This window comes from Papaver somniferum, chromosome 1 (genome assembly GCF_003573695.1).
Source record: "Papaver somniferum cultivar HN1 chromosome 1, ASM357369v1, whole genome shotgun sequence".
Classification (NCBI taxonomy): Eukaryota; Viridiplantae; Streptophyta; class Magnoliopsida; order Ranunculales; family Papaveraceae; genus Papaver; species Papaver somniferum.
In genome coordinates this window covers 31,768,602-31,784,537 of record NC_039358.1, presented here as the reverse complement: position 1 = coordinate 31,784,537, position 15,936 = coordinate 31,768,602, and the positions used below count along the sequence as shown (strand labels likewise).

The 15,936-nt window shown below is 38.4% G+C and overlaps 1 protein-coding gene across 1 annotated transcript; it reads right to left on the bottom strand.

Annotated features, from left to right (window-relative positions):
* Nucleotides 1–9,596: 9,596 nt before the first annotated feature.
* On the bottom strand, nt 9,597–14,755 carry LOC113327173 (ribosome biogenesis protein BMS1 homolog). Its single transcript, XM_026574673.1, has 11 exons — nt 14,523–14,755; nt 14,334–14,427; nt 14,136–14,257; nt 13,837–14,030; nt 13,512–13,722; nt 12,525–12,785; nt 12,125–12,345; nt 11,448–11,654; nt 10,666–11,110; nt 10,102–10,566; nt 9,597–9,908 (listed from the first exon to the last, which is right to left on the bottom strand). The coding sequence occupies exons 1-7, from the start codon at nt 14,721–14,723 to the stop codon at nt 12,217–12,219; spliced, it is 1,212 nt and encodes a 403-aa protein (XP_026430458.1). The 5' UTR covers nt 14,724–14,755; the 3' UTR covers nt 9,597–9,908; nt 10,102–10,566; nt 10,666–11,110; nt 11,448–11,654; nt 12,125–12,216.
* Nucleotides 14,756–15,936: the final 1,181 nt, after the last annotated feature.

Sequence of the window (15,936 nt, the reverse complement as noted above, 5' to 3'; positions counted from 1 at the left end):
GGGTTCACAATAAGCCAATGACCAAGTGATCTAAGATGTTTGTTAATGTTTCTTTTATAGTATTAGTTATGTCTTTGAACAATCTACTGTCGGTTTGTGTTTGTTTGTGTGTCTTTCTAAACTTTGAACATCTTTGTTTCATTTGTTTTCGGTTTGGAACATCTTAACTTTACATATGGTTTGTTAAACAATCGGGTCTTTGATTATGTTATTTTGTGTGTCTTGCTAAACTTTGGAGATATTGATTTCATTTGTTTTTGGCTTAGAACATATTATATTGGTTAATCAATGTCAAACATTGCAATTTTTATGTTTTTTTTCAGAACCGGCACGGTCGAAATTGTAACAACAATGCCGGTATACTGAATTCTTTTCCGGACCAAAGGAATTTAGAATTCCGGCATGGATATTCTTTTCTAGACAATGTCGGTACTCTTCAATTTCCTCACACATAAGTAATATGTGTATAATTTCGGCATTATTAGGAAGTTAACATCAACGCCGGCACTAAAAATGATATCTCTATGTAGTTATGGTGCCTTTCCGGCATAAAAAAAAAAACTTTCTAAGCCGGGATCAATTCCCGGCATTGTAAAGTTTGAACTAAATCATTCTGGCACGTCCATAGCATATGGTTTAATAACTACAATTCAAATTTCCAAAACAGTGAACCACACATTTCCAAATTACTCTTCATCACTCAAAAAATTATGAATAGGAATTTCTCCCTTCTGTGGGTTAACTGATAGCTTCAACGCATCCCACAATTGGTGGTTCTCCTCATACAATTTTATCCATCCCTCCGAGTGATTGGGGACTATATCCTTGTTTGTAGTCAACGGACAAACCAGTGGTAGTGGACAATTTTCCTTGAGTTTCAGAATAATGAAATGATTCCCGTTCACGAACGCCAAGACAACTCTTCTCTTCTTAAGATATCCTTCGTACTTTTGCCACTTTGGTGTATAAGTTGCATTTTCGGTGGGGCTAAAATAATGAACAACACGGTTAAATGTATCTGCCACAAGATGACCACAAACCGGCATTTTCATCCAATATTCAGTAGGAATGAATTTCATCTCGTGCTCTGGCTAACACCCGAGCATACAAACTATCAAACTCTTCTTCATTATCCACCAATTGTTCATAACAACTCTTCTTTTTAACAAGTTGATCGGCCATTCTCTTTCTCGCGTATCCGCATGGTGCCATTCCTTTACTAACCTCCGTCTCAAAGATTCCTAATTGTTCGGTCACGGCATGATAGGCACAATTTCCATCTCCATCGACATCATCCATATATACAATATACTCGTGAATAACCTCGGGAAGTTGCAGTACATAGGACTCTATTTTGGTATGGTAATCTCTATAAGTCTTACCTGTTTGGGAATCCTTAAACATCTTCATATTACCAACTTTTAGCTTAAGTATATCCAATCCATCCTCTTCAATCTCTACATTTCCAATGTCTTCCGTATGTGATGGGAGTCCGTACTTCATTGGCCTACCCTTTCGCTTTCTAAAAAGGACTATGTCACCATCGTGTTGTTGGTGACTAGGCATTGGTCTCTTACCTTTGCCATCACTTATCTTTGGCGTGGATTCGGAATTTTCATCTTGATGTACTTGTTCAATCATTTTTGGTACCTTCCTAGGCCTACCCCTTTTCTTTGTAACCTCGACTCTATGCGTGGCATACGCTTTCTCGGCTTGTTGTTCTTGTTTCATCGATGCGGGTACCTTCGTCGTCCTACCCCTTTTATTTGGAATCGGCACTTCATCGGCTTGTGGTGTTGACACGGAATCCGTCATTTGTTCTTCACTTGATAGCGATAACATCTTTGGCCTACCCCTTTTCTTTGGAACCGGCACTTCATCGACTTGTGGTGTGGATATGGAATTCCCCGTTTGTTGTTGACTTGATGGCGGTTCCTTCCTCGGCCTACCCCTTTTTTTTTGTAACCGGCGCTTTCACGAACCTTGCTTCTGAAAGCTCACATCCAGTTGGGTCTCGTTTCTTACTTGCCTCGTTTTCACATTCGCGTTGACTCATTGCTTTCAATTATTTCCTTTATTTTCTCCTAGTCGTTTTAGTTTGTGGTCTACCGGGTGGATATTCCTTTCTTGGCTCTTCACTTTGTGCTATCCATGGGCGTGTAATTAGCCTTAGTTGGCTCAACAATACTTGTCGGCTAGCCGAGTTGCCACGTGAGTAAGCTTCATAGAATTCCTTGGCCTCCTTTGTATCCCATGGTGATTGTCCGGGAGCTTCAGAAGGGGGAGGGTCGAAAGATAGTTGCTTCCAAAATGGATAAATAACCTCGATAGGTATAACTTCTTCATACTTCACAAGCATATGACGACACGGAAGATCCAATGAAGACATGTAGGACAAATACACACATCACTCGGTTTGCCGTAGTTTATCTCTTTTTCCATTTCTCTAATCATATGTTTTATTGCCCGTTGCGAGACGTTGAATTCTATTCCTTGGAGTAATTTACCATATCGAAAATTTGATGTCATCCTTTCCATCGAGCTTTTCTCAAAAGCCTTCTTGATCCTATCGATATCATCCTTAAAGTATTGTTCATATGCCTCGGTGACCGTAACCACGTTTCCTTGGACGGACTGTATGAGATCTTTAAATCTCCCATGAGCGTACTCCGCTATACTAGTTGTTTCATTCTCGTGGTGTCTATACCGATTTGTTCATGCACGCACAAATTTTTCCTTGAACTTATCCAACAATTTATCCCGACAATATGAGACGGCACTTGGATGCACTTCGTTATATTTTGCAGTAAACATGTTCAATCTCTTTTCATATATATCCTCGGTAACAGACCAATAAACTTTCTCCCAATCCTTTAGAAATTCAAATCACTTTTTATGATTTTCATCGTGTTCTTTGTCCACACGCTCTTTAATCTTTCCTCTTTCATCTTCTTCTTCGGGTGATAGTTTCTTCTTTCGAGCATCTTCCTCTAGTTGAGCAACCATTCTCTTCTTAATATCCACCTTAGAGGGTTCAAACAAAGCATGACAATTTTTTGTCACATTTTGACGTATATGATACGTACATAGGAAATTTTGTGCATCCGGAAATACGTCGGATATAGCATTCATTAGTACGTCATCTTGATCGGTTATGATGACCCTCGGAAATTGATTTTCCGGGAATAATAATTTCAATTGTCGTAATGCCCAATGATAATTGTAATCCCTATCGTTTTTCATTAAACACCAAGCCAATGTAAATGATACCTTTTCCGATGTTTTCCCCACGATGTTGAACAACGGAATGTTATATTTGTTTGTCTTGTGGATGCAATCCATCATAAGAACACCACAACATGTATGAGTCAATTGTGAAAGCAAAGGATGCGCAATGAATATTTGAAGGGGTTTGTTTTCCGGTCCTCTTTTAATGATACGCGTGTAGTTGTGATCCCAAACTATCTTCTCAAATTCTTGCATAACGGTCCTCCCTTCCCATTCCATCCTTCTAATGGTTGCTTGTGCGCTATAAATTGTACTTAGAAAAGAAACGTTCTGATCATCTTTTTCCTTGAAACCTCTGAGAATCACTCTTGGTTTGATACATGTTTTGGTCATTATCTTTACATCCTCTAATTCATGAGGTTTTAGCTTCGCAACTAGGGAGTGACCAACAAAATCTTTTGGATCCTGGTGGTTATGATGGCCAAACCACACCGTACAATCTCATTCTTTTTCTTTGTCTCTTAAATAGAATACAAAATTAAAGGGCCAATTATCTTTCCTCGTGTGAGTCTTGTATACCCTATTAGTCTTCTTTGGATATACATAACCCTTTCTCTTATGGCTATCCTTCTTCTTGTATTGCCCACTTCTCTCGCAAACCATCTCAAAACGATTATCTGAACGTTGGGTATTCCTCACCAACACATACATGTTCTTAAGAGCCGTCTCTTTTGCCCAAGCAATTGCTTCCTATGGAGATTTTATTCCCTACATAAGGACAACAATGGAAGATTCTAAGGTTTATTACAAGCAATCCCCACATAAAGTTCTAAAAACTAGGTGAAAATTATTGTTTGGTAACATACCGGAGGCATTTTATAGTATTCGGACGTATCCGGACCAAGCGGTTTGGAATTTTTTGGATCAATGTATGTCACAATCTAAGGAATGAATGAAAAGAATATTGAATTAGTTCCAAAAAAAATTAAAGTACTACGCCGGGTATTAATTCCGGCATGCCCGACGGCAGTTCCGCCAAAACAACCAAAGACGGAAATAAGTGCCGGCATTCTCGAATAATGTTTACGCATTCCGGAAATGCACTTGAAAAAGAGGACCTAATTTTAAACAGTTCCGGCATTGTATTTTCTTGAACATCGATGCCGGAATTCGTAATATCGGCATGCTATTTACACAAGGTCCAACGCCGGAAACTGGAGTCGGCATGGCCGATACTTTTAAAACAACGCCAGTACCACAGTGGCTAACTTCTGGATGTTTTCGAGTGGTACCGGAAGGCTCGATATGTAAGGTTTCAAGCCGGTAATGTATGTCGGCGTTTTCCGTAATTAATATACCACGCCGGAACCAGGTACCGGCATTCTCGGTAATTTATATAGTACGCCGGTATATTACTAGCAAAGTGACTAACTTCCGGATGTTTTTCTAGTGGTACCGGCATGCTAGATATGTAAGGTTCCAAGCCGGTATTTTGTGCCGGCTTGGTCCGTAATTTATATACCACGCCGACATCAGTTTCCGGCGTGCTCAATAATTTGTATAAGACGCCGGTATTTAAGTTCAAAATTCTTTAACTCCTGGATGTTTTTTTGTGGTACCGGCATGGAAAGTTAGGAGGGAACCATGCCGGTTTGGATATTCCATGGAATATTCGGTGGTAGGTAAAAAGTTAACTTCGTGCCGGCATGGTTTTTTGGTTAAAGACTACGCCGGAAATTGTTTCAAAATGGGGGATATTTTTCGCCGGCATGGAAATAGTATGAATACCGTGCCGGTTCTGCTGGTGTCGGCGTGGTATTCATACCACGGGTATGCCGGCACCAAGCTTTTTCAGAGAAAAATGGCGGTTTCAAAAAAAAAAATTCAAATTTTCGACCTCTTTGAAGCATTACCTGTGTGTTGGGGTTGCTTGCATGTTGAATTTGTTTACCTTCTTGGGTTGGTTCTTCATAAAACACTTCATGCTCACGAAAATCATGATCCAAGGGTGTTGGTTCATCATATAACTCCAATTGTGAGTTGTTATCATTAACCGAAGATTGAATATATGATTGTTGTTGTAGTTGAGCTAAAAATTCAGCAGCTGCAATTCTCTCCTCACAATCATCTTCCATTTTCACAAAAAGATTTCCATTCGAAAATATTTTTCCCTCCTTCTACTCTCACCTCCCTCACACAAATTCAAATAAAAATACACACTAATCTATCCCCCAAATACTTAAGATTTTACTAATTATTATTAACCACTAAACCTGATTAGTGAGAGCTAGCTTAGGAATTAAAAAATAATAATTACATAAGGGGTGACCCAAATTTGATATTTGGATCCCTATTTTGTCATGTTCCTATATCCCCAATTAGTTGCCATATCCCCCAATTGCGCGTTCTTTTTAAGGGTCATTTCAACAAAATGGATTAATTTTTTTTAAATTGAGTTTTAAACCAAAAACCATTTGAGTAAGAGAGAGTGAGGGAGGGTCACACACTTAATTCCCACTAAAAACAAATTATGTATACTAACCCTGGAGTAAGCATGGATTTAATTGTATTTGGTGTGATTAATCTTGGTCCTCGGATTTGGTGAGATTTACAATAAAATACTCCCAATGTCTGGAGTAAGCATGGATTTAATTGTGTTTGGTGTGATTAATCCTGGTCCTCGGATTTGGTGAAATTTACATATTAGTATTTTGTTGTCTCCCAGGGAAGCCAGCCCAGTGCAGGGGTGTGCATTTGTATCCAGCCCAGCTGGCTCCAAAGCCTAATTTGGGCCCAAACAAACTTTTTTAACTACTCATAAGCCTAATTTTGCATTTTGCACCCCCAAAAATTTTTTATCTCCCCAAAACAAATTTTTACATCCCTTTCATAGAAATCTTGGCTCCGCCCCTGTTGTCCCCTTTGGTTACTTCATAAGAAATGATCGTCAGCTGGTTTTGTTTGATGGTGTTATCCACCATTACATGTAAGGTGAAGTATGAGCTTTGCGTCGTATTTAACATTGCAAATTCCTGGAGGGGCGATGTTTAGTTTTTTTTGTAAGCCTCCTTAATATTGACGTGATGTGATATAGCTAGATGATTAAAGATGTTGACATCGTAACTAGAAATTGGTCTGTTCCTTGCATGAGATGTGTTCCACCAATATAAAAGACAAGTGAACGGTTAATTGGAGGTAATGATAAACGTCCGGATGTGTTGCTTATTAACAATGCTGTGTTGCTGTCGTTTGATTAAGAACTGTTGTGCTTATGTAACTTATGTTTAACGTGTATTTAATTCGATAATTTCGTGGTTGGTTTTCTCATAGTACCGTAAAATGCTTTGATGCTTCCTCTTCCTCATAAGTAGTTTGGTTAATGAATTGGTTCCTGTGTTAATTAGTTTGCAGTCTTCCCTAAAATTCCTAAATATAATTACCCGTTAGTTGGTTGATAAGTAATTGAGTCTACATGAATGGATTAGATATCTGCATGCATGGATTAAAGCAGGCAATAGGCCAGAGGCCCAGAGCAATATAAAAACGGAGGATTTACTGTTTCAGCAAATGATTACGTCAATGAGGCATTTGAGTGTGAGTTTCTGGTAAGACTACGTCTTATAGACTCTGTCGTTGTCTCTTCATCAACAAAAGTGATGACTTAAATTTTTGCATAAGCACCAACTGCCTAAGTTTTCTTAAAATAAAAAAAGTTCCGCCCGTCTGTACTTGCGTGAAAATGAGGGTTGTTACGGATGCGTTCTGGGAGGGAGGTGGGTAATAGAAAGGTATGAATAGTTTGAAATGCGAGAAGGAGGTATGGTCATTGTTCTTTCTTTTCTTTTTCTTATCCTCATTCTCGGTCGCATATGTTAAACAAAAATGCTAATTCATCTGTAGCTCGAAGAAAGGATGGAGAGAACCGTAGATTCATCGTGTAAGATATATATTGTAATGCTCGCAATGCGGATAAGCTTAAACTTGAACCAAGTGAAAGAGTTGACTAATGCAAATATGGCTTGCAAATTACTCTCTCCGTTCTTTTTTAATAGGCCAGTTTCTATAAATAAAAGTTTCAAAAAAATAGGCAAGTTTTCTAACTGGGAAAGTCAAATGTTATTTTAATTTTTTGGGACCACTTTTCTCTTAACTTCTTTTGATGACAATGGTCATGTGGACCACTTCACTTTACTTCTTTTGCTAACAAGTGTCATGACAAGTGTCATGAGGACCACTTTCAATGATTAGTTCTCTTAATTTCCTTAAATTTCGCTAAAAACAAAACTGGCATATTAAAAAATAACAGAGGGAATAGTTGCTAACGCTCTTTTCTACCTAACTCTTCTGTATAATGATGTTGTCAGGACGATAATTCCGTTGGTGGGGTTCCAGTTCCTCTTGATCTTTCTCCTCTTTGTTGCTCAAAATTTTCTCTTTCTCAAAATGTGCTTCCCATTTTTTATTTTAATAAATTGAAAGATTGAAATTTGTGACAATTTCGTTTTGATTTTTTGTTTCTGTTTCATTGATGTTTAGGTGTCTGTTTGCACGATATGTACACAAGCAATAGAGAATCTCATTTTAGAAGACACGAGAACTATTATATATTCTTGATACCAATGGGTACTTCCGTACTTGTATTTTCCTTCTTCTATTTTTGTTCATTTTTTGACTGAATTTAAGTAACAGAAAACTGGCTGTGCAAGCTAATGGGGCCTAAGAGAGTTTTCTCTTGATGGAAAGAGCACGGCAGAGGATTTGCAGAAGGTGGCTACAGATCTCAGATGTTAAGCATTTGTTTGTCAGTGTATATTAATTTGTACCTAGAAACCATCTGTGCGTTACAAAATTGGATTTTGTGTTGGACATAAAACTGACTTGTTGATCTAAGATAAGTTCAAATTTCTGTCAGACCTGCTAAGATTTTTGTTATGCCTTAAAATTTTCTCAAAGTACTGGCTCAACTGCCTGCGTGAGAGGGAGAGGAGTCCACCACATAATTTTTCCTACGATTGGCATATTGTTCTGGATCCTTCTTAGCAATTCTGTGATTGTATTGGTGTATCACTATTGAACTTTGCTGGAATACTATTATTGTAGTCATATCCCTCTCTCATTTCATGTGATGGCAGTTGTTCCCAACTCCAGTTGTATTATTCACCCTTTTTTTTTTTTTTTTTTTTTTTTTTTTTTTTTGTGTGTGTGTGTGTTTCATTGCAATTTGCTGGATTGTCCTCTAATGTTAGTAGATCCATGTTCTTCTTTTTGTGATTAATTGGCTGTATTTTCATGAGTTGTTTTTACTATGATGGTGTCTAGAGTCATTTGTTCTACTGAAAAATGAAAAAGAAATGTCTGCCACGGAGTCATAGTAAACACCACTTGGTTTGCTTCTAATCGATAATTAATTTGTTCTCAGCAATCTCGCTGCTGGAAATGAGTTGCACAAAGAAGCAGTGATCCACCAGCTTCTTCAACTTGAAGCAAGTGGATTTCCCCGAGTCCCAAGCTGCTATAGCTAGTTTTTTGCAGGGCAATGATAGCCAGCTACAAACTGCCTCCTCTGTCTGGGGTGTAGTAAACCTTATTTATCCGGGCAGTACTGATGCTTCTAATTGTTATTGAAGACTAGGTAATGCTCGCATAATTTCGGTGCGACTTTTAACTAGAACTTTCTCCAGTCATAATTTAGTGTATCCAAGTCCTTTGACATTGGTATTGTAGGAAAGAGTATGCTTGCTTATGTTTCAAGAGCAATGGGAGACGATCTTAGTGCTGTTGTTGGTGCAAATGCGCCTGCCTTGCTCTCTTTCTCATTTCTCTCAACCATTGACATAGCAGGTGTGGTTTAGCATAGGAGAAGGTAGCCGAATCACTTCAGACTTTCCTGTAGGTATCGCTCCCTGGGATGTCCAGAGATAATAATCTCAAGGACGAGGCCATGTAACCGTGAAGTTGAAAATACCACATGGGTGCTGACTGTAGGTGGTGATTTCCGTTCTTATTTTTTCTTGGTTGAACTGTTGTTTATTATCACGTTGCATTGTTTCACACCCAGGAACATGTGATCATGTTATACCGGATCAATATCAACAGTAAATAATCTGATTCAGAGAAGAAACCATGAAAAATTGTCACTTGCTAAGAAAACCATGTGATCATCAACTGTTTCCGAGACTTCTCTTTGTGTTTAATGGAAAGGAACACACAGAAAACTACTTGATAAAGAGAAGTCTAAACTGCAATTCTATTTTACTTATTTTTTGTCTTGAAAAAAAAGACGACTAAACTGAAAAAGTAGTAGTACTGTATTTACTCAGAGAAGAAAAGACAAGTAACTCAATGTATAGCAAATGTATCTTAGCTCTCTGTCTAGATAATATCAGTTTCCTCACAACCTGGAACCTGGAATTTGTTGCGACGGTATTGGCAACAGTAAAAGATGACACAAAACTAAGGGACCTTAGTAGGGAAAACAGTACTTAAACATGGTAATAAACAACATGATAACAATTGCACCCTGTTTAGTATGACAGATTCTATAGAGCTTCTTGACCATCCACAATTGCCTTCCGCTTTTCTTTTTCCTCCTGTCTCCTCAACCATCCAGAAAAGCGTCACTTTAATTTGTCAACATGCTTGTTACACGACAGTATAACCAGTGTCGTCCAGGAGCACCACTGTTAATACACACAAAAAAACATGTCATTGTAAAAGGACACCCTCTTGCAAAGACTACGGCATTCTATTCTAACAGTCTTAACAGGTTCTGGGGTTTGATATGAAACGTAAGCTAATAGATAACCAAAGTTAGCATACATAACTAGACTACCCCATAAAATAGAGTGAAATTGAAGGGAGAGAGAGTTATACCTTGTATAATCCCCCCCCGCTGTGGGGGTCTTTGTGACACGCCCAAACCATAACCTTTAGAATTAGTTTGAGGTGCTTTTTGTGGTTAGTACCCCTTCTAAGTTTCTTTATTCTTTGACGCAATTTGGAATCAGCGAACTCACCACCACTTCCATGACATAAGATCGTCCTAACTACATTATCAGCGTTGTCATCAGGTTGTTCGGAATGCCTGAACAGTCGTGCCGAACCTTCAGCATCTCTACTAGAGTGATGGACTTCACCACCATCCCCTTTAAACTGGACAAAAGTAATATCACAGGGTTCTTTACTTAAGTCAAATCCAACAGGACCCTGTTTCATATCACTAGGAAGCTTTTCGTACGGCATTTCAAAAAGATGTTTCGCGTAATCTGCACATCCTTTGGCTGTAACAGGAATGCCATCACCTTTACCAATAGCTTTACAAGATATTCTGAGGTCATCCTGTCCCAAACAAAATTATATTAGCATACTTGCTAACGAAATGCCTGAAGTCAGTACATACGAAATTAATGGGAATCTGGAATCCATGGTGGTACTTACTTTATTTCTCATTCTGTAGATGATTTTATTGAACCAACCTCCACATCCACTTGGCACAGCAAAAACATTGTCACTAATTTCATAGATCTTGTCCCTCTCCTCGGTGATGGGCTTTTGGGGTAATCCTGATCTTCTGAGAATCCGTGCTGCTCTTGGATCCAGATATTCAAACTCACACCCGTCAGTTGCAATGTAGGTTCCAGCCTCGTTCCTCACTAGAGCAACAGTTGTACCAAAAATAGGACAAATATTTCACATCCATGATCTCTACACCACGACGTTGCTCAAGTCTAAGCCGTCCCATTTCATGTGGTTTCAGCGGGGCTGGTAACGAGTTGAAGAAGCGAGCAGCCTCGACTTCATGCAACACACGCATGAAAACAATGTCACTCATACGCATTTTCCTCTTAAACGTGCATTTAGCAATCCCGTCTCTCTTTGCCGCCTGCCCAGTACGAAAATCATTAGAAACACAAAGAACAAAGTTCACATGAATGCCAAAGCTCCCGATAAGACAAAAACAGATCAACCAAAGAGGATATACAACTTAGACATTCACTCGGAGCAACAGTCCATGCCAGCTGCGGAAAACATAAGAGCGATGCAACATATATTCGACTCATGTATAGAAGTCGAAAGACCATTCTTTCATGACTTCTAGTATCACAAGAGAAACTGGATGGCAACCTGTAATGTATATCTAGATACACATCATAAAACTATATTTAACACTCAAGACCATGCACAGAAGAGAGGATTTTGTTTGTAAACTTTGCACAAACCTCGTTAACATGCCCCCGATTTCCACTCTGAGTCCAAATAGGTGAACCTATAAATTCAGCAACATCAAGATCTTCTGGTTCAAACTTGATAAGAGACTTCCTCTGCTTGATTTTTAGAGGAGTTCCTTTCAGCTTGATTTCCTTCATTATCTTCATCTCAGGCTGGAAGTCAAGAATGGCAGCCTTTGCTGCTACCCGAAACGCTTCCTGATTCAAAATGCAAACCGTTTGGTAAAATTAAGTATACATGATGTGAGTCATTGCACAGCAGATAAGTAGCACCTTCAAATCGCATCCTTAGATTTACAAATTGAAGGATTGCTCATTATGAGGAAACCAGATAAGTGACATGCATGTTACATTAACCAAACTATCACACATCGATATGCAAGAAAAACTAAAAATACTATTCAAAAGTTTAGAGACAGTAATTTATACCACAATCTGAAGGAACTCATATCCATTTAATACTAAACTAGATATAAAATCTCTGGAAATTCATTATTTTTGTTTAGTTTTCTGATCTTTGTCCAAATTATTTCCAAGAATCAAGGACAAGTTATATGAACTTCAAGTCTTAAAAATATGGTTGATTGTTTAACTTGTAATCATGAAATGCTCGTTTTCATTGCAATACAAATCAAACAAGTATCAAGTTCAAATCGAATACACCAGACCTTATTACTCTGCACAACAGCAATTCTGGTAAGGGGAGGTGCAAGAGGGCCCCAAAACATCGCAAGACAGTGATTATGTTCACGAGCGTAACTTAAGAATTTGATGCCGCCCATTGTCGATTTCTCTGGCATAAATAGGTTTTGTCTGATAACGTCTCCAACCAGCTTGACTTCAATGGTTTTATCGGTCTCATATGCCAGTTATGCCGCTTAAGCCTCGCCTGAAAGAACAAAACACATACACACTCATAAATGGCAAAGTTAAGGCATGGAAACAGAGGTCAGTTAAATTGGTAGGAACGCCTAGCTGTCAAATTATATTCAAAATTCCGATAAAAGCTATTTCATTATCATATCTAAACATACTTTAACTAGAAAAATAAAGTAGAAAGGGCACAACCTGAATATAACCGACGCTTTCCACTTCAAGACTGATGCCTCCAACGAGAATCGGATGACAAGGATTTAAATTCTCAACCATCCCAAAAGGAACATCATGAACCTCTAACCTTAGGTACGTCCCTGTTCTGAAACTCCCCATATCCATGTGGGTTATGCCAATAAGATCCCTTTCAACTTCCATCTCAGATGATAAAGGGAAGGGATCAGCTAAGCTTGTAATACTAGCCACGCAAAAATCACCGACACCAGCAATATGCACCTGGCGTGAAACAACTTAAGTCAGTTGGGTGAATAAAAACGCAAGTGAAGCTTGTGGTAGAAGAAGCCACAACAATATAACAAGTATCCTCTTTTCTTTGCAAGAGTCTCTTTCGTAAACTCCCTGAATTTTCCAAAACAGAGACATCTAAGATTTGGGAAACTAGCATTTGAGATTTAGATAAATGAAAAGCTAGGAGTACTTGTTGTGGAAATATTCACTAAATACTGTTACACGTGACATGTTAAGCATCCAACACTTACAGAACCAACATAACATAAAGTTAATAAAACCATCACCATAAAAAGTAGGGAGGGACAGCCCACCATACACCTAAAATCATGGCAGATAATCTAGTCTAAAGCAGCATCAAAGACATGCAGCAAAGTTACCTGGGGTTGTTTTTCCCAGTAATTTTTGTGTTATCATTCTTTAGATTTTACGCAAGCTTTATATGAATGCTAACCAAGTTTCTAGATAGAAATTTTGGAACATACTCATGCGACATCCACAGATGTTCTAACAATCAGATAAATCCTTACTAAAAAATCTGACAACAAATCAAATACATTATGATATAATAGTTCATGCCCGACAAGGTCACAAAACACCATTAGGTTCATACAGGAAATCTCTAGCTCCCAAAAATAATGAAATATATGAGGTTGAATGGATGCAATATATTAAAATTTGAGAAACTCACATCAACCTAGTTTAAGGAAGTACCTTAACCCCGCTTTTAATAGTACAACCTCGAAGATAGCCACAGAGACTTATGTTTCTCTTGCAATTTGCATCCTTGTGCAGCTTTCTTGGAGGAGTAACATCTTCAAAACGATCTACCAGCACATAAGGATGTTCCGCTCGCCATGACGGGGTATGCAATTGGAGCATTGTTATGGCTTCAGCCAGTTTTTGTACTTCCAACATTTTGTACCTGTTATAATCATAGAGTGCATAAGAAACTGAGATAGTGAGCTTAAAAGTAAGGACAAATGTTATCACTAAGTGAAATAAATGTTGTAAGATAGGCGCATGAAAGGAAACTTACAACTCAAAATCATTAAGACCGGATAAGTGGAACATTGTTGCTCCTTCACATATTTCAGTCCGGAAATGATCCTGGAGACGCTCTATGGTTTCATTCAGTTCTTTATCATCTTTGAAGTGGTCAAGATGTGTAAGAACACCCATAACCTTGGGAAGGCCATGCACTCTTAGAAGGCTCAAAAACTCAAAAGTTTCCTGAAATGGTCAAAACCAAAGTAATTGTCATACAAATAGATCCACAGCTTTTCCTAGATAACATGGATTGTACGTATTTTAGACATAAGAAATTAACTAACCCACCGCTTCAAATCCATGACTTGCATAAACTAGTAACAACACAATATCGGCATACTTTGCAGCATCTATCATGCCATTAATGTCATCAGGACATTCCACAAACTGAAGCCTTCTTCTTTTTATACCTAAAGAAACAAGAAATAAGGTATCCCCCTACATATGAACAATACTAATTAGGGTATCAGTAAGAAAATAAATCACCTGTTCTGATGGTTATGGGGCCTTGGATATCATCTATCATATGTTGCTCAGTATAATGCTTGATTAGAGATTTAATCATCAGGGACTTCCCAACCTACAACAGCACAACGCACACATATGATTAACTTAAATCTGACGTTATGACTAAAAAACAACAAAATCATGACGAATTTATTAGTTCTTACTGACATTGGGAGGTCCTTGAACTAGAACAATATAAGGAGGTGGCGCTGGTTCATCATCATCATCATCTAGTAGTGGTTGGTAAGAACCTATGCCACCATTCCAATCGTGATCCTCACACTTGTCTCTACATATTCCACACTTGTTTGGTTTGCGGTGTCTATAGATTTTGAAAGCTGGAGGATAAACTTGAGAAGAAGTTGACATTTTAAAACCCTAAAAAACCAATAACAGAATCATTACTAGTTATTACAAACTAACACAAAATCAAAATCCAAACATAGATCAGAAAATAGAGAAGAAGAGTCACCTTAAGAGTGAATAGGGATCACAAGACCCGCCCACGATACCCAAACCCACCCGTACCCGCTAAATCCGTGGGTTTTTAATCCATACCCGCCCGTTGTGGGTGCGGGGTTGGTTATGAAAAAAAAAAAACGCTGTCTGTGGGTGCGAGATTGGTTTAAGCTAATACCCGCCCATACGCGCCCAAAAAACCCGCAGATTATATACCATTAGATAAAACTAATCCTAGTCGTCCATTATGAAACCCTAATACTAGTAGATAGGATAACTGATAACCCTCATTCACTTTATACACTCTTCTCTCTGTTCGGCCTCTCTTCTTCTTCCTCCTCAGTTCTTCTTCTTCACCTACGAACGACAATTACCATAAATCGACAACAACAACTTCGAATCTTCACCAGAAATCGACAACAATCGAAAAATCAACAGATTCAACACTTAATCTTCATCTTTGAACTTCCTAGATATGAATATTTTGGGGGTTTTGGTTTTTTTTTCTCACTTAATCAAGGAGAATAGAAGTTACTCTAAATACTTGAATATAAAGCGGGTTTAAACCCGTTTAAACCCATACCCGCCCAACCCGTAGCGGGCGGGTAACAAAACCCGCCCGCTGTTTGTGGATGCGGGGTTGGTTATGAAAAAAAAAACCCGCAGTCTGTGGGTGCGAGGTTGGTTTTAGCTTATACCCGTCCATACCCGCCCATGTGCAGCCCTAAGAGTGAAGTAGAATTGAACTACCCCCTCACCTCGCTTTTGGATTAAAAACCTAGCTCTCAAGTGCGCCACAAAATCCACTCATAAGCTCCATCCAACCCAAGCCCATTATTCACTTTCTTCTTTTGTCACCTAAAGAAACAAGATTAAGGAGTAACAATTAGAGGCTACAGCAACAAATGACAATGCATCAAGTCAATAAGTAAAAAATTGTTGGCATGTTGTACTACGTTGCTTAATTTATAAAACTCCATTAAAAAAAAATTATTGGAGTAGATTTAGAGCTTCTCCAATGGTATGGTATGTGTGGAAAAATGACTTAATTCACATAGGATTTATAGTTATATTTATAGAAAAACCATCTCATATGAGTGTGAGGATTATGTGGTAAACACAA